This window comes from Alexandromys fortis, unplaced genomic scaffold (genome assembly GCF_014885135.2).
Source record: "Alexandromys fortis isolate MF-2015 unplaced genomic scaffold, M_Fortis_MF-2015_v1.1 scaffold_62, whole genome shotgun sequence".
Classification (NCBI taxonomy): Eukaryota; Metazoa; Chordata; class Mammalia; order Rodentia; family Cricetidae; genus Alexandromys; species Alexandromys fortis.
Window position 1 is genome coordinate 3421815 of NW_026067942.1, and position 26607 is coordinate 3448421.

Consider the following 26607-nt stretch of genomic DNA (forward strand, 5'->3'; position numbering starts at 1 on the left):
CACAAATCTCCTCCGTGGACTCTGATTTTCTAGGAGGATATTACCAGGACTCTTAAATATGTGAATTGGTTTTTACCCATCTGTATCTCCTCACATAGGAGAGAGAATCACATCTAAAGCTACATAGAGAAATTGAAAATCAGGCCAACGAGAAAAATCATTGTGTTAGCCAGGCTCAACGGCCCTTCCATAAACCCTCTCATGCCCCAGAGCAGTAAAACACATCGGATGAGACGCTTTCCATTTGTCTCTAGTGTTGACTTTATGAAGATTTCAAAAGCATAGATCACAAATTTCAGACAGATAAATCTGAAACAGAGAATGAACTCAGGACAACAGATGAGAGTAGAAGATTAAAGACTAAGGTGCTTGGAGGAGAAAATGTTGTATCCTATAAGCAAAGGTCATTTTTATGGGCACAGATATTAGCTGTATTTGGAGGGTTGGCTTGGTACATGGAGAAGAGGGGAAAGGAGGGCAACTCTTATTTAATGCATCCCAAGGAAATAGAGTTATATAGTCAGTAATTTATCCTGGCATAAGGGCTCTGACCTTTGACTTTTTTTTTTTAAAGGGAATTAAAACAATTAATGACTTTTGTGCCTATTAAGACTATGGACACTCGTGGGTCTTTGCTTTCTGCATGAGTCCATATTTCACTGCTTGCCAGCGAGGGTTTATTCTAAAACTGTTTAATCTACTTCCCCAGCTCCCATTGAAGAATTGGAGAGCAAACCCAAGAAACACCTCTCTACTCTTACTTGTTTGCTATAAAAATAATGCTCACGGCAGGACCAAGTCTGCTTTCCAGAAAGCCAGGCAAAGGAAGGGGTGCTTTCTGTCACACACAGTGACTTCCTTCTTGCTGCAAATTTTCTTACACACTGCTTAAGGCACACAGAGCGAGCCATGATGGCGCATGTGGGTTTTATTGTAGGCCGCTACCAATATTTTCCAAAACACAAAATACCCTGGGGTTCGTCAAAGTGGGTAACTATGTTAGTGGTCATGCAGTGCTCTGGTTTGCTCCCACAGATAACAAGATTGTCTCACATTTGTTGGTGGCCGAGCCAGAGAAGATCTATGCCATGCCTGACCCTACTGTTCCGGACAGCGACATCAAAGCCCTCACGACACTCTGTGACTTGGCTGACCGAGAGTTGGTGGTTATCATTGGATGGGCAAAGCATATTCCAGGTGAGTTCTCTGAAAGCCCACTAGAAACACCAAGGCTGCAGTTACTTCCAGGTTTGTATGTCCCATATGGGAGGAATTTATATTTTTCCTGTGGGATTATTTCTTAACCACCACTTCCATTGTTTGTACTCAATTAAGTACCAATTGTCTTAATTCAGAGCATAGTATAGTGATAACCGTTCCATCTATGCACTATTCATTTCATATTTGAGGGCACCATTTGCCACCACTAAATAAAGAACATGCAATCCATGAAACCATTCCTTAGTTAAAATAAAAATTTTTATCCTTTTCCTGATTAAAATAATTCTATATTTTTCCATGAGAATATTATTTTCAGCAGTAGTGCTAATGTCCCCTTTTCCTTCTAAGAATCATTCATCTTGTTTTTTATCATAAATGTTTACATTAACCTTCTCACAAATCACAAATTTTACAATCGTTTGCAATTAGGTATTTACTATAAATTTAAATACAAAATGAAATGCTAGACTAAGATGGTAGATTCCCTCAATTAGTGTTTCAGCGTCTTTCTTAAAAAAAAGAATCCTGTAATAGCACAAAGTGTACCTGGTCACATATTTTGAAAATGTTGGTATTGTGTCTGAGTTCCTTTTCATCTCTTTGGATTTTCATTTTCAAAGAGCTCATAAAGAAGTTTTCGAGTGACAAGAGATGTTTTTCTGGCACACATGGCTAACTTATTTCCGTCTCCTTAAACTAGTTTGTCTTTATGCTTTGAATGCTACAGTAATTTCTTTAATCAAATTGATGGAAGTCCCTTTCCCAGCCCACACTGAAACCAATTTATTGGTCATGATACGCCAGCCATGTCGCTAACAGTCGTAACGAACTGTCAGGCAGTATAGCGGTGAAGCTAATTTGAAGTCATTAGGTGTGCAGCGTTCAGGCAACAATTTGTTACAGTGGTTAGGGGCACAGCTGACATTTCTGAATAGCTTTGTTCAGGGCAGTTCTAGATGAGACCAAGCAAATTGTAAACTAATTTAAACATCACTCTGTATTATACCGGCTACTTTGTCTTACACTGCTTCCTAATAAAGCTCTCCAAATTAAGTCAGAACTCGCTAAATAGGTAACTTGAATGTATGCTTTGGAAAACACCCACACAAGAATAACAATATCTAAAAGAATACAGTTTGGTCCAGGGGATACACGATGCTGCATTTAGAATACAGTCACACCTCTATGGATGGTCTAAAAAGGTGTGCAGAGCAAGAACTCAGACTGTATCCGGTGACTAGGTGTGGCTCTCCAGCATTTGCGAGACTGAGGCTGGAGGATTGGCCTTCCCTGTAGAAGGAAAGCCTATCACGGGGAAGAAGAACCAGGTAGCAGATTTGTCTAAATTGTAAATGAAAACTTCTTTGGAAGGAGGTGCTATTGGTGGGCAGGAAAGCAGGGAAACAAAACTAATGGGTTTTGAAACATGTCTATGGAAACATTAGATAATCAACATAGATCATTAATGTGGTATGCCATTGTTCCATATGTATATACCTTTTACACATTTTTGCTATCTTAATGCTTTTAATATAAGTAAAATTACAACACTTCCCCCTCCCCTTACTCCCAGCCTTTCCCAATCACACTCCTTTGATCTCTTCTTATGCTCCCAACTTTCAAGTCAATAGCCTCTTATAGCCTCTTTTTCTTTATTTTTACTACACACACACACACACACACACACACACGCATACATGTATTTTAAATATAATTATTCTAACTGATGGTTTCTCATCGTGGCATTACTGATACTTGGTACTAGGAAATTTTGTTGTAGCCAGCTTTTCGGTTTATTATAGGATGCCTGATGGCATCCTTAGCTTCTACCCACTAGATGCCAGTAGTACCCCTAACAAAGAAAAGTGTCCTCAGACACTACCGTGTGATGCCAGGGGACAATCCACACCAAGCCGCCTACCTCAGCCCTTCCCATTGAGAACTACAGCCAGCTCGAGATATTTATTCTCCTCTACTCAAGGACAGAGAGATTTGAGGCAAAGAGAAATTTCGGAATCCCCCAAATACATTGAAGACAGGTTGAAGTAGGACACGTGCCCCAGTTTGGAGTAGCCTGGGCTACATAGTGTATTTCAGACCAGTCTGTGTCAGAGGAAGACTGTCTCTCAAGACAGTAACGTATTTATGGGAGTGAGTTCAGATCCCACCGAGAAGCCAGGCATGGTGGCATGTCTGTCATCCCAGGTTTGGAATGTGGTGACAGGGGGATCTTGGGATCTTGCTCACTAGTCAGCCTAACTAAACAAGTGAGCCTCGGGTTCAGTGAGAAACCTATCTTAAAAAAAAAAAGTGGAGAGCCATAGAGCCATAGAGGAAATTACTTGGCATTGCCTCCTGCCCCCCAGGACCCCTGCCATTAACAAACAAACAAACACACGAACAAAGAGAGAAGTGTGAACCCTGCCATGGTGATGTCCGATCACCTATTATCTCCGTGAGCTCTGCTCTGCTCTCCCCGAGTTAAGAGATTTATTAAGGCAGTATTTTGATACCATCCAGAATTGTCACAATAAAGACCAGCTATTAAAAAAGAATAGCCACTGCTCCCAAGCCCTGTGGTTAGGAAAGGTCAGAGGTGAGTGTGCAGTCTTGATTGTGCATCCAAGTGGAGATGAGGGCTCCCAGAGACGCATGCTGGAGTCACAGACTTGGTGACTTCTGCGAAGATGGGAACTTTAAATAACTCTGCGGAGTGCCATTTCCAGGGCTAGAAACAATGAGCATGTGATTATGTGCTCAGTCATAAGCCGGGGCTTAGAATCGGTGGGGGCGGACATTAGAGTCTCTCCACAGCAGATGGAGGAGCGGTCACTGTGCTGTGATGCCCCACGGCTCGCCTTTTCCTAATGCCCAGAAGGTATTTTAAATGATTCCAAAGGGAACCTTAGCTTTTTAGATGGGGGTTTTGAAAACAGGAATTCACTGAAGTCTTTCTTAAGTATTTTTTTTAACAATATGCACGCAGGGAATGGTGCAGGAGGCCCTGTGCCATCAAAGCCTGCCTGGGTTCAAGGGCATCTGAGAACCACACATAGTGTGACCAGGAGCATTGGATGGGGAGGTAGAGTCAAAGAGGGCATAAAGAGTAAAGTCACATACCTGCTTTGATAGAAGTAAAAATGCATTCTCCACAGGGAACCAGCCTTATACTTAGTGGCTAGGGAGTCAGATCATAGCTGGAAGTGAACTGAAACTCCCCTTTGGCCTTAGCTTTAGAATTTTTTATGTAACATGTTGAAAAGTAAAGTGAACTTATACACATGCGTGCCCACATACATGCACATGCACATGCACTCACACACACACACATTCACACGCAGAGACACACACTGTCTCTCTCTCTCATACACACATGCACACCACACACACTCACACACAGAGACACACTCCCACACACACATGCATACAATTCACACACAGACACACTCCCCCACACATGCACACACATTTACACACAGACACACTCTCACACACATATGCACATAATTCACACAGACACACTCTCACACACACACTTGCACACACATTGACACACAAAGACACACACATATTTACACATACATTCACACAGAGACACACTGTCTCTCATGCACACACACGCACACGCATTCACTCGCAGAGACACACTCTCACACACACACACTCATACACACATGCGCACACCTACACACACATGCCTCCGTGATCCTCACTCTGTCGGTTGTTCATGCAATCACACACCCACGGGCATGTTCAAAGCTTTGCACCTCAGATCAGGCTAGCTCCCCGTCTGCACTGCTGCAAACACACGTTAGCACGCTTTCTTCGGCCTCGTGAAAAGTGAAGAATTCTACCAAAGAAAATAGTGGAGAAAACCACACCGAGAGTGAGGGGTTTTCTCAGTAAATAGGATTAGTTGACTTGCATTAATGAGTCACAGGAACGGGGATGTGCGCTGTTATGAAACATGACCATACTTATCTATAGGAAAAAACAGTACTCCAAGGGCCTGAGAAAATGCTTGACTTTCGCTGGAGGAGTGTAAGGGCACAAGAACAGATGATGGTACCCTAATAGCCCTTTTTAAGAATGACAGGCCCTGCCATTAGCATCCCTTTATACCCTTGGAAATTGCTCATGCCTCGCTTTTCTGCTTCCTATCTGCCTGGTTCTTTTTTATTTCTCTTTCAATTTCGTCCGCGCTCGGATAAGCGCATGCTAACACAATATGATTGAGCTGTAAAATGGACCGCTGTCGCCTCTAATCTCTTTTATGTAGATATGGAGGCCCTGCACACTCCACTTCGTTCCCTCTCCATTGTCGGCCTTTTTTTAGAACAGGCTGCCAAGTAACGGAGGCTCCATCAGACAGCGGAGCTTGGTTTCACAGGGTGTGATAAGACGATTATCAGGCAAACAGGCAGATCTGGGATTGTTCTTTGTGGCCGATTAGGATATTATTATGTTCTGGAATTTCGTTAGGAAAATACAGCGTGGGCTTGGCAGGTGGTACTTAAAAAGCCATAGCCCATATTAGCTGGCCGGTGTAAGTGCCTCTTGTATATATGGATCTCGCCGGCCTCCTATGTCACAAGAAGAGGGGAACGTTTGAACAATGAAGTGTGCGTGGATGTGGTGTGGTGTAGTTTAGAAAAGCATGCGGCAGGCTTTCGGTCACCGTCTTCTTTGTAAAAACTAAATTAATTTAACAGATCTGATTTTGAAGCAGAGGGTCTCGAAGCTGAACTGTGCTCATGTTCGGGACTGTCTCCAACGGACCTGTGCGCCCTGCTCTGCTCGAGCCACGCTTGTTTTTAACGTGACAAGCAGACTGTCTGTTCACAAAGGAGGCTTTGCTCAACTTTGGGAACATCGTAGCCACGTTCTTTTTAAAAAAATTTATTTTTATTTATGTGCATGAGCACGCACCTATGTAAATTAGTCCCCACGATGTGCGTGCAGGCTTCCACAGAGGCCGGAAGCAGAAGTTGGGCCCCTGGACCTAGAGTTAGAGGTGCTGGTGAACTGCCAAGTATGAATGATCAAAGCTACACCTGGGTCCTCTGCAAGGGTGACAGTTCCACTTACAACTGACTGTGTTTCCAGCCCATTCTGTCACATCCGTAACATCCTGTCTAATGTAATGATGCCATCAGACAAAAATGGGAAGAACCCAGTGACTTTGCTTCAGCCAAGACAGGGGTTTAAGCTCTATGAGCAAACCACACTTGGAAAGTGAGGTTATGATAAAGTGATTCTAAGTGTGTTTCTTCCTCTAAAAAGTAGATAACTACACTAGCGGTGTTTCCCATTTCTGACAATTCTTTTAATAAAAGATTCAATTAAGAGGCTATATCAAAAGTTGTTTACTACTGACATGACTTTCTATAGTTTTCCTGGTTTCGCTTTAAACATTGATATGACAACAGGAATCTCTAAACAAGACCCATTATTGTCTAAGTAATGTCGTCTCTACTGGACAAAATTTAATAACTTAAAGTTTTGGAACTATAAAAAAAAACAGAAATTAGTGGGTGGTAAAGAAAGAAATTTCCTGAAGTACCCACCCCCCCACCCCCAGTGGATCCTCTATTTCCTGCAGCTACCCTTGCTGGAAAGGAAATGTAAGCCAGTGGTGGGGCAGTGAGGTATTCCCAGCAGAGATCAAGTTCAAGAGACAAGCCACAGGTTGTTCTGGAGACCCGCAGAGGCCTGTCCTCTCCACTCGCTCAGTGTCTTGAGTTTGAATGATTATCTCCCTTGAGGTATAATGTCCCCCCCCCCCCGAGAGCCAAGGATGGTTCCTAAGGCCCAGGAAGCTTAAAAACTAGCAAGGCTCACAAGGTCCTTCCCTGAGATTGTGAAAACAGTGGACAGCTGCTGGCAGAGGCAAGACTCTTAAACAGAGTCGCCTGCGAATTGTGCAGGTGATTCTAGTGAAATTTCTTCATTAGACAAAACAATTGGCTTTTAGTTACTAATGCTCCTATAAGTAATCTGTCACTCATGTTCTTAATAAACCTGTTGGTTCTACAAGCTAGATAAGGCTGGAGTACACACACACACACACGGGGGGGGGTGTGATTTGTCATTTCTTCATGTTTCCCTGTGAAAAGTCACATGATGTAATTGGCATCCTAACAATAGCTGGCAGAACCTACGATGAACTTGGGGAAAGAATATTGTATCATCCCTGAGATGGGGCAGAAGACACAGAGATGAGGTTGAGAATATACATGGGTCCAATCCAAATACGCCTCCCTTTTCCCCTGTACTTCCGGATGGTTGGTGTGCCCCTTGCTGTGGGTGATAAGCCATGGAACAGAGAGGCTGAGTCATGTGAGGATAGAGTGTCCCTGGGGTAGAGGGACCTGGGAGAGTTGTCTTCTTCCACACTGTATGGGGAGACAGACCGCTCTGCTGAGTGGTGGCCACCATATCTCTATTGGAGCACTCCTAAACCTAGAGAATAAATCACCATCCCAGAAAGTAGCATGCATGAGACGGGATCACAGGCAGGCTGTGATAGGGTTTCATGGCCTTTCCTTGGAGTGGCGGATAAGACACCAACGCTCAGCTATTGCCCAGAAAGGAGTTACTTTACTAAAAAAAAAAAAAAGTTTCACCAGGGGGAGGCATTAGGATGCTGCCCTCTTTATTAACCTCTGATTTGCTAGGAAAATTAGGGGAAAATTTTGTGTGCTGTGGAGGGGCTTGTTTGCCATTTCTTATATTGATGAGATATAAAAAAAGAGAAGAGAAATAAAATTAGTGCTAGAAAGCCCTTCTTGACTTCCCCAAGCAATGAGGAGGAAGAGAGAGAAGTACAAGTGACTGGAGATAGCTCTCAGGCCTGACACTTGATATAGAAGCGGGGACGTCTGCATTCAGCATGCAAGAAGGAACCATGGGGAAGGCCCAGTCCTGGAAACTGTGCTAATAAGGGATGTTCTGCACCTGAGCTGAATGACTTGGGAAAGATGTCCACACAAAGAGCCTTTCACATCCTGGATTGTGGGGCTGGGAGACGTCACATAAAAGAGTCTGCACTAGCTGGAAGGCGTGACGTGTTGTGTAGCTCTTTCCTGCACATGTACGTCCAGCACTTAGAATCGCCATTCATGCTTTCGATATTCGTCCATACCTTTCACTTATTTTTAATACAGGTCACAGATTACCTTGTCAAAGTCCTTTAAAAATAATTACCTCCCATGGGTCAGCAGATTGGCTCAGTGTATCCTGCCTGGCAACCAGGGTATGATCTTTGAAGTGATCTACACAGTGAAAGAAAAGAGTGGACTTCTGCTAATGTCATCTGTTCCCTGTCACATACACACACCAATTCAATAAATGCAAAAAATTGATAGTTACATCCCATCTCCCATCATAAGAGTTAGGAAGCTAAGGGACCCAAGAGACTCAGGTGCCTTGCTAAATTTTAGGACTCATAGGATCCCTGCTTGATATTATACAAGCAGGAGACGATTACCTACCTAGAAGAAACTCTTCAAAGAACCGCCTATAGATTGCTCAGGGTCCTTGCTGGATGAAGCTTTTGTGGGTTTACAGCCATGCTGGGGTGAGACTTTTAAGTGATGTACCTGCTCTTGAGTCACCCGCACTGCCGTGTGTAACCCTTCACCCATGACTCTATAGATAACCCCATAATCCAATCGCTGTACTGCACTAGTGACAGAAATCCCTCACAAAAGCCATCCAAGGAAGGAAGGTTTATTTTGGGTCATAGATTGAGGGCACTATTCACAGCAGTCAGGAAGGTGTGGGGACGGGGTCGTGAGATAGCTCGCCTTGCATCTGTAGTTACAAGGCGGGGGGGATGATGCTCACCCTCAACTCACCTTACCTTTATTCTTGGGCCCTGGGCTACGGAACGATGCCACTACATATCGGTGAGACTTCCTACAACAGTTAACCCAGGATAGAGACTTGAAACTCTTGCAGACACCTCAACAGGCGTGTCCCCAAGGTGGTGCTAAAGTGTCTGGTTGACAGCCACTGTTACCCTCCAAGACAACACCCAGACTTAGTTGGAATAATTTCTTTGGTCTGTTGGAGGTGGCCTATCTGAAGGAAATAGATTTTCCCCCCATCTCCCTAGGAAGAGCCAGGCGACAGGCCCACTGTTCCTCTCTGCCATCCTCCTGAATTCCCTCCGCTCATGTGAGCTCTATTCAGCTTTACCCTTGCCCATCACTGGAGATTTCCACATAGTTTTCCATTCATATATAGTCATACTATTGTGTACTCATAATCCAAAGGGAATTGTAATCTTATAGCACATTATTAAAAACCGTGACTTCACAGTAAATCCCCAGATGCATTTTAAGTAGTCAAGTGTCAGCTATGCACATAGCACTATGTTCAGTACTCTAGGAAATTAAAAGATATAATAACAAAGCACCTATTCCCATTATGCATTTATGACTGTATAAATGCATATGTATATATGGATGTTAGGTATACAATATGTGTGTGTATGTATGATTCTCTTCTTGAGTTATAACTTTATTAGTTTCAAATCTGAATTATTCACTGGCAATTTTTTGATGGGTTTTAAGCTAAAAATACAACTAATCTGTGTTTACATCCTGCTTATTTTTTAAGTGACAGCTTCACTGTGCAGTTCAGGATGATTTTCAGTTTATGTTGCTTCGTCTGGAATTACAGAAAGGCGTGTCATAACCATACCTGGTCTACTTTGAGCATCCTTTGATGCGGTCCTCAGCCCTTCTGCCACCTCTCTCTTCGCTCCACCTCACAGAGGAGCACGCTGGAGAGCTAAGAACTTGAGTTTATACCGGGCCTACAATACCCCTGCTATCAAAAAAATGATATTTTGCCAGTGGTTTCCATGTGTTTTTTCCCCCTTTCTTCCTACTCAATACCCCTTCTATATCAAGAAAAACTATATTTTGCCAGTGGTTTCCACGTGTTTCCCCCCCCCAATCTGTGTCACCCCATTTATTTGTCATTTATCCCAGGGCACCAGTTTGTATTTGATAACAAATAGAAACATATTCACGCTGAGTCTAAACTTTGTACATTTCCAAACCTGAAGGTTAAAGGAAGGTCAGCGATTAGAGAAGGACATGCATGGCATTTTTAAATCAATAAAAAGATCAAGATGCTTGATTGATGGTGTTCCCTAGACATCACAAATATTAATGAAGCCGGGCAGTCACCATTTGGCTACTCATGTGAATGTCTGAGAATGCTCTGTAAGAAAGAAGAGACTCCCTCCCCATTCCAACTCTGTGGAGGGGCGCAAGCATTTGCTTGGCAATGGTGGAAAGAAGCAGAAGTGAGTTGCTGCAGCTCTGTACCATGGAGAAATGGTGACGCAGATGGGCGTGGGCCATTCTCGTCACCCCGGAACTCTAGACGCTGAGACAGGAACATGGCTCGTGGTCAAGGCCAGCCTAGGACACAGGGTGAGACCCATTCTAAACCAACCCACCTACTCCCCCATCAACCAGCAAACCAGGAAGATGCTCTACTACCCAGTGCTGAAGCAATAGCCACCTCCCTTCTCTTCTCTCCCCTTGCCTCAGATAACCATTCAGTGAGAGCAGTGTAAGGTACTGCGCGTGCACACACAGGCATGAACACCTCACTAGTTCTGCTTCTCAGAGCTCACAATGGGGTGTGGGGAGGGGACCTTGGGAACAATGAACTCCCAACTAAATGGAACGATGAGGGGGCGGAGACCGGCTGTTAGAAGAAGTGTAGAGAGAAGTAGAAGGCCTCACCACAGAGAACCTTGTCTTCCACATGGAGGAAAGCGATTTCCTGCTGAAGTCAGGGCTGACACCTTTCAAGATCTTAATTGTGAACTATCTGATGGAAACTTCCATTTGAAAAGTGTTAAATCAGAATGGCTGAAGCAATTTACACGGTGATATTGCTCGGTGCTCTGGAAAATAGTTCTGCAGTCTCCCAGAGGGTCTTTGATCTTACGATCTGTCCTAATTTTTAGATGGGTTCCTGGTAATGACGAAGCTCTCTTCACTGATGTGATGGAGAACTAGTCATTTGGATTACAGTTCACCATGATCTCTCGGGAGCCTGAAATAGCTGGGAACTGTCCCAAGACTTGTCACAATACAGGCACTCTGTGGACGTGGCCTAGCTCCCTTTAATCTTTCTAGACTTCTTTTTATTCTTGGGACTTTTAGGTTGTTCTCTTAACTTCTTGAAGAGTTAAAAAGAGTAACCTGTTTGGACACGGTGAGAAAATTGCCCTCTACAAAGCTGGCAGAATGAGCACAACCTGCATGTGTCTAAGCGTTCAATTAAAGTCACTTTTGCTCTCTAGTGTGGTGCCCAGAACCCCGCGCACGGGGCTTCTCACTCTGCTCCTTGGTGGCCGACCCTCTCTCTAGCCCTGGCCTCACTTCCCGTAGTGGCCACTTGCACTTTCCCCTTCACCCGCCTCAGCCAATCTCCAAATGAATGCGTGTCTATCCTGGCCTTGGCTTTGACACTCTGGATATATTGATTAATAGTTGCCCTAAGCTCCTTTTAGCAAATCAAATTTTCACTTTTAGCAAGGATTTCGCCTCTGATTTATTCAGCAAAGTGAAACGCACTAAATTGACTTTGACATTCAGGGAAAATGGCAGAAAAACAAAGAGCCGAGAAAGGAGATATAAATTGTGTGGCAGCTGGGGACTTCAGGCACCAGAGAAATGGTTTTCTAGAGAATTCTGCGTCATTTAAAAACACTTTTTAAATACAGAAGTGATTTATTTAATTTTTTTTCACTGCTGAGTGTTCTTTTAGGAAGAGTGTGTGCATGGAATTCCCGAATCATTATTTTTTATTTCATAGATAAGTACCAGTGCCCAGCTCAGGTAAAACACTAGAATTTTCATGATTACCACTCTATATATATGTATATATGTCTATATGTATAGCTTGAGTATTGCTCTTGACTTTCCTAGCTTCCATAAACTAATTTTTGTATGTTCCAAAACTGTAGGGGAGAGGAGAGAGAGGGGAGGGAAGATAGATAGATAGATAGATAGATAGATAGATAGATAGATAGATAGATAGATAGATAGATGATAGATTAAATGGATGATGGATAGTGGATAGATAATAAATAGAATCTGGTAAGTATATGTATAGGTATGTTTTTCAATATTTGTGTTTTTATTTATGGTGATTCTCAAGAACATACAAAGATAAAACTCTGGGTCATGAACTCCAGCTGAAAAAAGCCATGGAGCTCTGTTTCCCTGCCGTCTCAGTAATACCATCCTGGCGGTGCTCATTCTCATGACTGGGTGGACCTGTTTCATAGTTATCCCAAGGTCGGGATAAACCTGCAGGGTCAAGAGATAAATGTGTTAAAAGAAATGATGCAGATGTGGGTGGAGCAGACAAGAGGGCTTTCCCAGTGGCTTTCACAAGCACTTGGTGGGGGGAGCATGCGGGGAGAAGAGGGGAAGAGCATGGGGAGCATAGGGGTAGATCATGGGACAGCATAGGAGGAGACCATGGTGGAGCAGGGGGGAGGAGCGTAGGGAGACATGGGGGAGCATGGGGGAGCACAGGGGGGGCATAGAGGGAGCATGGGGGAGGAGCATGGGGGTGGTTAAAGTGTACAGAGTTCCACAGAAGAACTTTTGCTACCCAGATAGAATAGATTGCTGCACTGCCTCTGTCAGGGATTTGTCAGGACTCTTGCTGACCTCCGCTCTCCACGGCCTCTTTCTCATCTCATGTGAATCATGGATTGTGTGTGTGGCCGGGACACTGATGGATTCATATAAATGACATTTTGTAAGAATGCCATAGGATTCGTTAGTCAAAATCTCTTTGGTTGACAAAACTTTCTAAGCATTCTCTGCTTACTTCCATGTGTCTATCAATACCCCGATAACCTTGGTATTTCTCTAAAGATTTCTTTTCCTCAGAAATGAAAATGCTATGATACTTCCTTCTGGATAGAAGTTCAAGACCGTATTTTTGACTGTATTCATGCTGGCTAGGTGTTTTCCCCTCCAGGAAAAATGAGGACTGATGTAGATAACTTGTCAATGATAAGAGATATTTTGGCATTGTTTTGCTCTTTGATCACAGGTCAGTTCAGTATCGTTAGGGCGTGAACCCAAAGCTGCCAGTGTGTGTGGCTGAGTCTGGCGGGCTCAGGGGATAGTGCAGCAAGCAAAGTGTTGACGCTTTCCCCAAGAACTCCGTTTCCAAAAGCCAAGTGTGGTGGTTTATTGTTGTATTCTAGCCCACTTGGTGAGTTCCAAGTCAGTGAGACTCCACCTTAAAAACCTAAAATAAATAAATGAATAAATAAATAAATAAATAAATAAATGTGTAAGTTGCCAGATGGACAATATTCAACGTTGTCTTCTGAGCTCCACACATCCATATACACCTGCATATGCACACACACACACACACACACACACACACACACATATATATATATATATATATATATAGAGAGAGAGAGAGAGAGAGAGAGAGAGAGAGAGAGACGTGATTAGATAAATCCTAACATCTGTTAGTTTTGAGAGCCAATGTCAGTTTGATTCAGTAAGTCGCTCAGTTTTACAAGTGTTCATTCAGCCCCTTGCTTTGCATCTACGGACGTGCTATCCTCACCACAGGTGTGATGTTAATATTATAGCTCTTAGAAGAGGGAAGGAGCGATTCAGCTGGATTTAGAGGAAACGCCATGGTAATTGAATGTGCAGGTCAGCACCAGAGCCTGTCCAGCTTCAGGGAATCATAGGAGCCCAATTAAATCCCAGCACTCTAGGGGCATCTCCAAAGACCCACTACCTCCTCTCTGTATGAGGAAGGCTTCCCACCTGCTTAACCTGCATTAGGAGAGGATTAATTACCTAGGGTGTGGGCCCCCTCTGCCAGTCAGCAGGTTCCTGACAGGGCACATGGTGGCCTGGGCTGCTGAGGGAAGAAAGGAGGGAGGAGGTGGGAAGAGAAGCAGCTGGGGCCTCAGAGATGGACTGCCTCCTCTCAACCTGGTCAGCAGTTTAGGGAAGGAAAAGCAAAAGGCAGCCTGCTCTTGCGTCGTCATTGTCTATTCCTCTAGGGCCCAGTGATGGGACACCTTCCGCACATGCTTGCGTCCCTAAAAGAGGAACAGCCCCACATCGGTTTGTCTTAACTATGGTTTCTTGGATCAACCTTTTATAAAAAGAAAGAAACCAATTGCTTCCAGATTTGTTTCTGCTGTTATTTTGAATAAAGGGTTTTCTCATAGATTTTTTTTCTCCCCAGAGCTGTTTAATGTGGTCGTTTGTTCAGAAGCACAGCAAGGGGAAGCTTTGTAATACTCTATTTTAATACGTAGAATAACATTATGATGAGTCCCTCAAATCTGCTCTGGGTTGAGAGAGCTGTAAAGAGCCTGTGCAGCTGAGGGGAGAGCCTGATATTTTGAGAAGAGGCTCCATCATGCAGTGAGCAGCATGCTGTCCTTGAACGTAGAGACCCAACTTGTTGGGACATCAGTTTGCTTGTGTTCGAGGTGGCATGTGTAATGAGGGATTCTGGGAGAGCTGTGGGGACAATTTTCTAGGCTAATGTAAGCAAAGGCCCCAGTTAAAGTTGGGTGTGCGATCTTACGTTTTTAGTGAGTATGAAGTCAAGTACCTTTCCTTGCACGTCCCTTTTTGGGGATAAATACACAGACATTAGATGACCCGTGCAAAGTCACAGGCCAGTCACAGACAGGGTGAGGCTGAGTCTTACAGCTCGGAGCTTACACGTTTGACAGGATTAGTATTTATCATTGTCAATAGCAATTCTTTTTTCCTGGAAAGAATATAAATCTCTATTCAGAGTGTTAGAAAGGAAACTACCATCTTAGCTTTCTAATATGCTACCTCACATTGTATGACATGAAATGTCTACCCATGTTCATTTCTGTGTGGGTACATACATGTATTGTGTGCATGTGCACACCCGTGCACATGTGATAGGCCAGAGGGCAAGCTCAGATGTCATGTCTCAGGCACTACCTAACTTTTATTGGAGACAGTCTCTTGGTGGCCTTCCCTGGGCCAGGTAAAGTCCTAGACTGGCTGAACAAGGAGCCCAGAGACCTTCCTGTGTCCATCTCCCCGGAGCTGAGGCAGCCCCTGTACACCTCTGCCTGGGTCTTTTAATGTGTCCTCTGGACAAGTACTCTATGGCCTGAGCTTTCCTGCCAGCATCTTAAATACCTTATCTTCTGACGGCAGACTCACAGCAATAAAAGGTTCTGGGAAGTATTTTTGGTACCGTAAGGAAAATTATGACAAATCATAAACCATGTGCTCATCTTTCCTTTTATCTAGCGGGTATACTACCAGGGTATTTTACATCAGACTCTTTCCTGAAGGTATCGGTCTCCGGGTGGACGGAATCCTTGCGTTCCAGGTAGGGGATACATTGGAAACAAATCCCCGACTGGGGCTTCACATGAGCAGCTACCCAGAGGGCGTGAATTTGATATAAAGCAGAACTGTCAAGGAGCTTGATACTGAGCTAAGTGTGTCGAGCGAGAACCAGAAAATGAAGTTATCTGAATTCATGGAGTGTGCCTAAGAAACAAAGCCCCATTCAACTCTACCATGTAGGCACCAAGTGGTCTAAGAATCAGGGTTTCTGGACAATCATCAATTATAGCATTTTGTTAAAATGAGATCGAGGATAATCCCTGACCAGTAATTTACTGATCTGGTTGTCTGGCCCTTTCCACTCAGTGAGCCTCCTACTTTGTTTCTGCGCTGAGGCTTGAACTAGATTTGTGAAGGTGAGTTTGTCTAGTCACACAGGTCCACACTTGTCCAGCTTGAATGTGATCATCCTAGTTTCGGGAGGCGGGGTTTTTGGTTGATCCTTAGAAGGACCCTCAGCACCTTGTGCATACATACATGATACATATATTCTACCGCTGATCCACACCCCTGACCTCTGAGTAAAGTTTTATGGAGGCTGGTCTGAGAATGGGTGGTGTGGTTGGCTGTGCATCAGTGACAAACTCTTGGGGACACCGGAATATGGTGACACTCCTTAAAAGTTCAGCATGACATTTTCTGCAATATCTAGGCCCTCCAACAACAACAAAGTGTGTGTGTGTGTGTGTGTGTGTGTGTGTATGCTGCATGCCAATGCCAATTAATGCATACAATAAAAGGAGGTAGACAGTGTTGGACTTATATGCTGTTCCTTCCTAACTGGCTTTTTTAGGAAGACACTCTCTGAGGTTATTTTATGACCACAATGCATGGTTTATATGCTATCCAAAGAGATTTCGAAATCGCCTTTCAAGAATGTGTTCTGCAGTGCACTTAGAATTTCGTCTCATACATTACTGTCTTGAAGACCTATCTGGAATGGAGACTAATTCAGATGGTAACCTTGCCTAGTAACTCGGATTTTCCTCCATGCAACCCTCCTCCCCGTGCTTTCAGGATCAATGAGATTCTGTGGGAGAAACTGATGCCAGCATCTGCCTAAAAGGGCTTTAAGTGGCTACTCTGTCTCAGAGATGGGGGCCCTGCATGCACAGGGTCTCACTCTGCAACACAGAGGATGTTAGTATTCATTTATTGTGATAGTCAAGATGGACCCTCAGGCCGGTTGTCGCTGTCCTTCTCAAGATGCCTATGGTCTTGTTTCCTCTGTGGCGTTAACTTTTGTTCCCCTGCAGTGGCACTGTTCAGGGGATGGGCTCCATGTTGCATCCACACTTGGCTTGTCACCCTCGTCTCAGGCTCTTAGCATCCCTTTGTTTATTTGAGGCGACAGGAAGGCTGGTGAAGGCTGCTTAGTCAGGGGTATCAGCCTTGTTGGCAGGGGAGTGATTGCCAGTTGAAAAACAAGGCATTATTGCTCATTTTTTCCCTCTTATTAGTTTGATTACATTTGCAAATCAAATCAATCCATCAGACATGATCAGGCCTCGTCCGCATTTTAAGGAATAGTAATCTCCGTCTAATAAGATGCAAATGTGTCACATCGGTAAGTAACCAATAAATCATGGTCTTGTCTTTGGCAATCATTAAATATCAGAACCAACAGTCAATTTTTAGTATTTTCAATTTGCGATATGCCGCTGGAATATAAAGATAGATGGACGTAATTACACAAACCAAACACTATTTCAGTTCATTCCAGACAGCAAATTTAGTGGAAGGTATAACTGGCCTGTCATCCCACCGCATTATTCCTGGCGGTTCATGCAAAGTTCACCGACAAGCTTTAAATGGACATTGCTTTTTTTCCCCCTTCCAACTCCTAACAACATCCCCACAATGGCAGACAAACTTTGATATAAGGGGGCACGAACTGAACTTCCTGATGGCCCAAGTCAGATGCCAGCATGACAGAAAAACATGCATTATCTTCCATCAGAAACTGCTGGCAGTGCCAGCTCCCCGTCTTCCGTATTCCCTCTTTAAGAAAATGAACTCACGGTTGTAAAAATACAGAAAAACCATGAGAGCCCAACATGCTCGGGTGATTTATGCAGGCCTCATCTGTTTTGATGGGATACTTTTTCTCGGGGTGGGGGGAGGGAACGAATAAACCCTGAATTTTTCTAAGTTTCACATTTTAAAGCACCCTGCATGGGCAAAAGATCCCTTCTCTCTGTGCTGGTCTCTGTGAGAATGTATGAGAATATATGCAGATTTGCAGTCCCTAACATGGATGACGAAGAATGTGTGTGTGTGTGTGTGTGTGTGTGTGTGTGTGTGTGTGTGTGGTAGAGGCCAGAAGGCCAACAGCAGATGTCTTCCTCAATCATTTCTGCACTTTATTAATTTCTTTGTTGGTCTGATGCGTGTACGAGAGTGTGCGAGCAGGTGTACGAAAGCCTCATAGAGGAGGACATCTTTTTAGCTTTCCAGCTCCTTGCCTTGAGCTGAGTCTGTCACTGAACCAGAAGTTCACAGCTTGGCTTGCTAGTGAGCGTCCAGAATCCACCTGTCTCCTCCCTGCATCCCTGGGGTTGAAAGCCGTAGGTGTGGGGACCAGATGCAGGTCCTCGTGGCTGCATAGCAAGCTCTTTTATCCACTGAGCATCTTCTCAACTCCTGCAGATTTTATTTTGAGGCATGGTCTCCCAGTGAACCTGGTGCTGGCAGGCGTATTGATCTAGATAACTGAACAGGGAGCCTGTCTCTGTCTCCTGAGGGTTGTAATGACAGACAGACGTAGTTAACATTTGATTTATAATATGGGTGCTAAAATCAGGTCCCTGTTCTTACACAGCAAACATTTACCCACTAGGTCGCCTACCTAGCCTTGAACATGGGGCATCTTAACACACTGAACATGCTCTAATTCAAAGGATAAGAAATGCAGTTGGATGACCTATTCTGGTGTGAATGTATTTTCCCTAACCATGTTTGCTTGGGCAGCTCAATTCACTGATCAGCAGTGACCCTTGCCTGTTTATTTTATTTACTAACAGGGACCCTTCCCATAAAGTTTCCGTCTCTCTCTCTCATGTTTTTCCACCCCACTTTGCCTCTTTATGTCAGGTCAGCTCTTCTCTTCTCCGCAGGGCCGTTTGCTTCCTCTAGGACACATTGTGAGGTGGGGTGGTGAAGAACAGTCATGTGAACTTGGAACACCTGCTGTTTACTGCGGTGGCACTTTAGACTGTCACTGGGTGCCTCTGGTGTGTCTTGGCAGATTTGTCATTTTCTGTACGGTTAGAATTGAGAGCACACCGACCAGCAATACCATTCTCTCACCTTTGCAAGTTTCCGTATTCACCCGGAGCAAAACAAGCTTTTAGGCTCCTCCATGTGAAGTTGACAAGATCACACATTTTCACTGCGTTGTTTACTTATTTATCTTGAGCGTTTTCAGTTCTTTTCTATAAGTACCTGCCAAGTAGTGGCATACAGAGTGAAGCTATAGCCCCGGCGTTGTAAAGCTCCACTTATAAAACTGGATAGCCGTGGGGGCTTGTGCCTGTGTCCTCAGCACTAGGGAAGTGGAGGCAGAAAGATCGTTCAGAAAGTTCAAGCTCGTCCTTGGCTACTTGGCTAGTTTGAGGCTTGCTTGGCTACATGAGACCCTGTCTCAGAAAACCATCAACAAGAGAGAATAAATCTTGACTGTTAGTGATTAGAGATAAGACAAAAGGAAATAATGTCAGGTTCTCAGGACACGGGCAGCATAACCAAGCTTACTATAGTGAGTGTACCCTGGTAGAAACCCAAACCTTGAGCCAGGGTAGGCTTCCTGAAGAAAGAGTTTTCTTACTGTAAGATGTATACACACATTCATCAGAAAGCATAAAGCAAGTCATTTAAGTGGATACTAGCTTTCATTTCGAATGAAGCCAGCACTGTGAATGGGTTCCCATTTGTTAGCAGAAATGATAGACACTGTTAATTGAGCAATAAAGAATGTCTTTTCAAATTTGAAACAGGGATCCTGTCAGCCGGATTAGACTCTGGTTATAGACAAGGCTGGGGACTTTCAAGTATAGAAGATGAAAGCCAATAGTATTCTGAAGGAGGGGGTCACCTGAGGGTGTGGTCTCCTGAGGGCGTGGTCACCAGAGGGTGTGGTGTCCTGGGGCGTGGCCACCAGAGGGTGTGGTCTCCTGAGGGTCCTAGCCACCAGAAGATGCAGTCTCCTGGGGGACATGGTCTCCTGAGGGAGTGGTCTCCTGAGAGTGTGATCACCTGGGGGCATGGACACCAGAGGGTGTGATCTCATAGAAGTATGGTGGCTTGAGGGAGTGGTTGCTCGAGGGAGTGGTCTCCTGAGGGCATGGTGACCAGAGGGTGTGGTCTTTTGAGGACGCAATCACCTGAGAGTGTGGTCTCCTGGAGGCATTTGTCCCCCGACCCCCGACGGAGTGGTCACCTGAGGGAGTAGTTGAGCAAAGTTCTTGGGTCAACATAATGAAATTTCCTGGGCCCTGCCTTTTGTATATAATCTTCCTGCACTATATTTGGAAAGGCAAAGTACACTATCTTTCATAAAAACATTTCTGGGCTCACTCCCCTCACTCCCCCCACCCCATTTTTTCCATTTCCATTTAAAGCTAGATTTCCAGGATTCTTTTTCTTCTATGTTTGTTGTGAATTTTAAAAAATACATTGTTGATCTTTTCTAATGATTATTTTGTAAGTCAGTTCCTGCCTCTCAAGGAACCTTTACAGAGAGCAGCCATGGCCAGGGACCCTCATGAGTGACAGTCAAAGTAAGCCAATAGTTGCTATGCCTCGAAACTCTGTTCCAGAACCTTCTGCTCCCTCTAACCAATTTACATACCATCATGGTATGTTTAATTTGCTATTTCATCAAATCAATAATGGGTCTAATTGAAAAAATTGGCAGTGCTGCGTGCAACCTAACTAGTGATCTCAATGTTTGCCTGCTTCGGAGAGTGTCTCCGAGCTCCGTGGCAGCCACCTGTGTTATTGGTGCGTTTCTCTTACTAACGCGCACAAAAACAAACACTAATACAGGTGGAGCATCTGCACCAATTGATCACGATGCTATGAAGAATTAATCACCTGGCTTTCAGCTCCAAGAATAAAATTTACATCTGTAATGTATGAAATGTATTAACACGCATGCTGGTACCCTTGACTTCGGGCGGTGTTGGCAGAAGCGCGTGCGCAGCCCCATCCAGATGTGTTTCTCTTGCCCTGGCCTAGGTGGTGGAAACCGAAGGCCAAGTTTGAGTTCAGCATTTGATGATGTTTCAAAGATAGAGATTGGTGACTTATTTTGTTAGGTGAGGCTGAGAAAATGTTGGATAACTCTTCAACTAAAAGGGACTAATATCTGAACTCCTCAGATATACCCCTTTAGAGGCCAAAATCTGCTTCTTCATTCCAAGCCAAGGTGAATCCAGCCAAAATCCTCCTCACCAAGCTGGATTCAATGAGGTGTCAGGCCCCCTTGATTAATCTTAGGAAACATCCTATAATTAAAGACTTCTCGTGACACTGATTTGGGAAGTCAAACAACTTGTTTGAGATCGCAAAGCTGGCGAGATCGTGGATATGATATTTAAGGTCAGGTCAGTTTGTGTTGGAACTCCTCATGTAAATTAGCCCTGTGTTCTTTTTAGGTTCCAGCCCGGTTACACTTCATTTTATCACTTTGCTTTCAGACAGGGGATCTCAGAAGATCTGCTGGCAAACATGGGCTTCTCAGAGGCGTGCGGTAGCGCTGATGTGTTAGTTCTTGATAGCACACGGTCCACGCTTGGGAAACAAAGGTCCCTTATTAAAAACTTATTTGAAATTTCAGAGTTGCGACAGAAGACCTTTTAGACAAGTGTGGCTCCCCGCACAGCTTGCAGAGCCAAAGCCAGGATGGTTTTGCTGTGAGAGAAGGACTTTTGGCTTGGCAACAAGTTTAGCAAAAAGAGACTTGGCTCAAGTTTGTGAGTTGTTGGGTTTGAAACAAATGCTCCTTCAACCAAAGTGAGATACACTGTGATTTGTTTTAGAGTGGATCTCGACTATGTAGCCCGGGCTGGCCCTTATGCTCACCTTCCTGCTGTAACCCCCTGAGATTATAGCAGTGACATATATCCCTGGCAGGACAAGACATTCTTGATGTCAGCGTTATCGTCAAGTGGGAGTTTATTTCCCATGTGAAATTTTTACTAGTGGGAACACTTGGCAGCATACGGACCCATGCTGGTTGTCACAACACAGGAGTTGGTGTGAGGGATACAGTGGACAGAGGTCGTAGATGCTGACAGATCTCTCCAGTGCCCAGGAGAGGGGACCCCGTCTTAGTCTTTTTCCCAATAAAAACACCAGCCACTAGTGTTGAGGGCTTTGAAAGTCCCCTCCCATCCACAGACCTTATGGTGTGTTGTTCCGATAACACCCAAGTCAGTTTGATAGTTTTAGGACCATCTCTGTGGCTTCATTTGATGAAATACCGTTTTCATCAACAAAATCAGCAATGTTTATTGGGCAAACAGGGTGTATTTGTGCCAGTACAATGTAGTCTGGGAGAAAGTCTTATATTTATTCTTTAAAAATAAAGCAGAAATAATAAGTCTAAATAAAGTGGCCATAGCATATTTAAGTATAATTTTATCATAAATTCATGGGAAATATTTATTATGGAGCTAATTATGCATTCACAAATAATAGTGTATTAGGAGCCTCAAAACCCATTGTATAAGCACTGTGCATTTTAATAAATATATAAATGGATGCTTAGTTACTAAATTATCAATTATTATTAATAATAAATAATCAATTATTATTATTATTTTGATAAAAAAATAGTTTTTACAAAGCCAAGTGAAAAATTTAATTTTTCATAAAATGTTATACATGAATAGTGGATTAAATATAAATGTTTTATATAATCTAGAAATGCTTAGAATTCATGTATTGAGGTGGGAACATCAGAAGCATCAGACTGATTTGTGTGAGATTACATAAAGTCATTTTCATGGTGTGTTGTTGTATTGCAGAAGTACTTTGGGAATTGTCTGTACATCCATAGGAACTGACAATGTGAAATGCAGCTCTCACATCAAGAGAGAGCATGTGGATAATTTATTCTGAGCCAAATATGAATGATCATTGCCCGTGAACATGGACTCAGGATGCCCCAAATAACATGCCCCAATGTGGAAACTGTTCCATTAACTTTGTAGCCACAGAACAAAATGAAATCCTAATTTAGCTGCATTGGTGGAAACACGAAGCAGGCTGCTCACAGCAAAGCAGAAGAACCTCTGCTACAGTGCTTAGATTCTCTCAGAAGACGTCCTGAGCGTTGGAAGTGCTGGAAGCGTGGCATCTGTTAAGCAATACCTTCGAATGTATTAGCAGTGGGAAAGATGTTAGCTCAGACATCAGGGTGGACAATGAGATGCTCTTTAAAGGGACTAAAGAGAGTGCAAGGCAGTTTGGCCGTGTTTATAACATCTTATCTCTCTGCCGCGTGGTTTAGTCAGTCACCCAGCCCTGTGGAGAATCTTCACCCTTGGTGGCTTTGCTTTTCTTTGGAGCTTTAATTCACAAAGGCTGTTTAATGAATGACTCTTACTGTCAATGTCTAATTCTTAAAGTGTTTCTTTAATCATGTTAGAGGAAAAGCAATAAACCTTAATAATCGTATATTTACACAGAAGTTCCCATTTAAATTTTTAAGTAAAAATTATCACCATCTTTGAACTCGTTCTTTGTGCACTAACGGGCAGCGAGGAAAATGTTGAAGAAGCCAGATGACTGGAATACTGTTACAAAGAGAGGGTGTTTGGAAACAGGGACTGGTGACTGCAGGAAAAGAATCCCTACAAAACTGAGGGCAACCTGGCCAATAGTAAGTTGTAGGATAGCCTGAGCTACCCGATAAGACCCCCTTTGCAAGTGACCAAACCAAGCCAAACAAAAGTAAAACAATAATAAGACCCTTTATTTTATTTCTGATTAAGCCCCCCATACCATATATTCTATAATTAAAATATTGTGTGTTCCCCAATGTTTCAAGGTTGGTCCCCAGGTTGTCATGTTGGTAGGTAGTAGATCCATTCAAAGGTGGGAGCAGGTAAGAGTCTTTTTGGTCACTGTAGGGATGCCAGCAACGGGCATCGTAGACCCTGCCCTCTCCGCAGTCTCTCTCTGCTCCACGGCTGATGAGGTGAGAAGTTTTATTCCTCACCTTGAAGATCGGCTTCACCATGTATCAAAAGCAAACTGACATGGAGCTTCCAAAACCTGTGCGTGCGCACAGTGAGTATTTTCTCTCAACCTCCCCGGGTATTTCCTTGTAGCAACTCAGCCTGACTAGCAAGCAGCCAGAGAGCAGTTCTGTGGCCTTTGCTCAGAGGCCATTTGACCTTTGTGTCATTTTAACTAGTTTCTTTCTCTCGGGACAATGCAAAGTGGGGGGAGGTTGGTGCTAAATGGACTCACAGCAATTAAAAGTAAGAGAATCTGCCTGGAATAAAGTAAAAAAAGAATGCCAGTCAGACACTGGAAGCAAAACCCTGGAGGCTCTGTATCGAGTCTGGACGCCAGAGTGGTCCTCAGTGACCTCTACAAAGACCCCAGGCCTGCTCTGGCTGTCCCAGGAAATCATTGCACTGATGCCAGCTCATAGAGAAAACTAGGCTTAGTAGATTTAGTTCAGGAATTCAGAAACATCTAATTGTTTTTAAAGACTCCAACCAAGACTACTAAATGTTTTAGAATTTAAGAAAATAAAGCTCGTGTAAATGAGCTGATTTCTTGCAGCCGGGTTGGGAGCTTCTGGTATGCATGAAAGAAGAGCAGCTTTAGTTCGCAAAGGCTGTATCATGCCACTTACTTGCCAGAATCATTCTTTGCACGGGGAACACACCGATTGTAAAAGGCTACAGATGCATTGGGTGTCTCCTTATTCTGATGCATGTCCCCGTGAGCTTGGTAGACTTTTGATTCTGTTCTCTAGAGATGAGGAACAGGGAGCCAAAGCTGTGATTGTCCTGGCATGTTCACGGTGATTGTACACGTTATGTCTTTCTTCTGATATCTGACAGTTATGGTTGTTCACCGTTGACATTATGTTCAAATACAAGTGATCCAACATTCCTGATAATTTGATATCTAAAACAACAATCTCTGATTTTTAAAGTCATTTATGCATTAAGCATGAGTCCGAAGTGAATACTTGCTGATTTCTCTTCAGTGTTTCTTTAACCCTCTTGTTTCTTCCTCTTTAAGAGGTGTGTGATTTACATGTTTCTGGGAGTCTTGGTAGAGACAGAGTCAGCAAAGCATCTGTCCCGTAGATGGTAAGCAGGCTGAAGGGGACGTCCCTGCAACTGTAACCATAGTTCTGATGGCGAAACTAGAACCTGCATGAAATCAGGATAGTAGGAGCGGTTGAAATGCCAGGAAATGAAAGCTCCAAGAGGCAACATTTAGACATTCGAAGCTCGATGGAATTGTAATGGGTCATAAGAGGCACTGCCAGGATAATCCTAACCTTGATGTCCAAGACCCTTGGTTCTCTACTTTTTGAGTGATCAGAGTGACACAAGAAAAAAAAAAAAAAAAAAAAAAAAACAAGATTTCCAAGGTTTGACCTTGGAAAATACTGGCAGGATGCGAAAGCATGCAGCCGAAGAAGGAGCCGCCATCTATTGTGAGACATATTTGGAGAGTCCATAGCTGAGCTAGCAGGGCTACGTGGTAGGTGACTGTAGAAGGACCCAGGAAGGGGTGGTAGGTGACCCTCAGAGGACTTGGGAAGGCTAGTGGGTGGCCATCAGAGAACCTGGAAAGGGTGGTAGGTAGCTGTCGGAAGACCTAGAAAGGACAGTGGGTGCCATCCATTGGCTGACCTGGGAAAAGCAATGGTAGCTACTGGGGACCTTGGGAAGGTCAGTGTGTAGTCAATGGAGGACTTGGAAAGGGTGGTAAGCAGCCGTTTGAGGACCTAGGAAGTTTAGAAGACATTGTTGTTATTGTTTTTTTATTTTCCAGTGGCTCATAGAATGTCTCCTGTGCTGTGTTTTCGGTTTCTGGGCTCATTTCTTTCCTGCCCTTAACTCAGGTTGTTTCTCTGTGGGGTACACTTGCCATTTGGATTGGGAAATTATTTGTTTTCCAGGACATTTAGCATCCTTTGATTCTTCTACTAAAAGTCCCAATTCAAAAACTCCACCATTCTCTCCAAATGCCATCTCCTGGGGGGAGGAGACGGCAGGTGGTAGCCTGAACTGAGAATCATTTGAGTGCAAATAATCACTAAATTAAAACCAGTGACATCAAAGTGGGATTCTTTTTTCCGTGTATGACACTATTTCCCACGAGACATAGGGACCCAATGCTGCAGTAGCAAGTCTGTGGGTAGATTCAAGAAAAATTCAGTTCTGCAGTGTTGCAGGGAGATCGTTATATGGGAAGGACTTTTAAAACACAGCTCTAGTCATTAAAAAGTTTTGATCTACTAAATAAAAGAGTATAAAATCTTAAAAATCTGAAAGAACCCACAAAAATATGAACAATAAAATGCAATATATGCGTGGTAAATGGTACATGCTCCTCTAACTTAGGGAGGGCAAACAGTGTCTCTCTGTAGGATGTACAGGGGAGTCATTCACCTTGCCTGGTCATGGCTCGTGGCTGCATGACTATACAATGGAGTCTCGTGTCTGTTTATGTAGGAGTTAGAGCAGAGTTGTTTGAGTCCCTGTATAAGGAATCAGAAAAAGTGACGTCCTTTACAGATCCAAGTTTGAAAGGAACTTGAATACTAATGAAGCGGTTCTGGCTTGCTATAGATGGAAAGAGAACTGCTCACAAAAGGAAAGTTTGGCATGAAATTTCCTCAAGATGTGAACTTCAAAAAGGGTGTGCTGGGGTCAATAGAATGGGGATGGATGGG

General features: G+C 43.7%; 1 protein-coding gene across 2 annotated transcripts in view; it reads left to right on the forward strand.

Annotated features, from left to right (window-relative positions):
• The window catches only part of Esrrg (estrogen related receptor gamma), a 541176-nt gene that overhangs the window by 480235 nt on the left and 34334 nt on the right, over positions 1-26607 (forward strand). For both annotated transcript variants that reach the window (XM_050148263.1, XM_050148262.1), the window contains one exon: positions 1036-1197. In XM_050148263.1, the coding sequence (XP_050004220.1) occupies positions 1036-1197 (162 nt within the window). The remainder of the gene's footprint in view (positions 1-1035; positions 1198-26607) is intronic.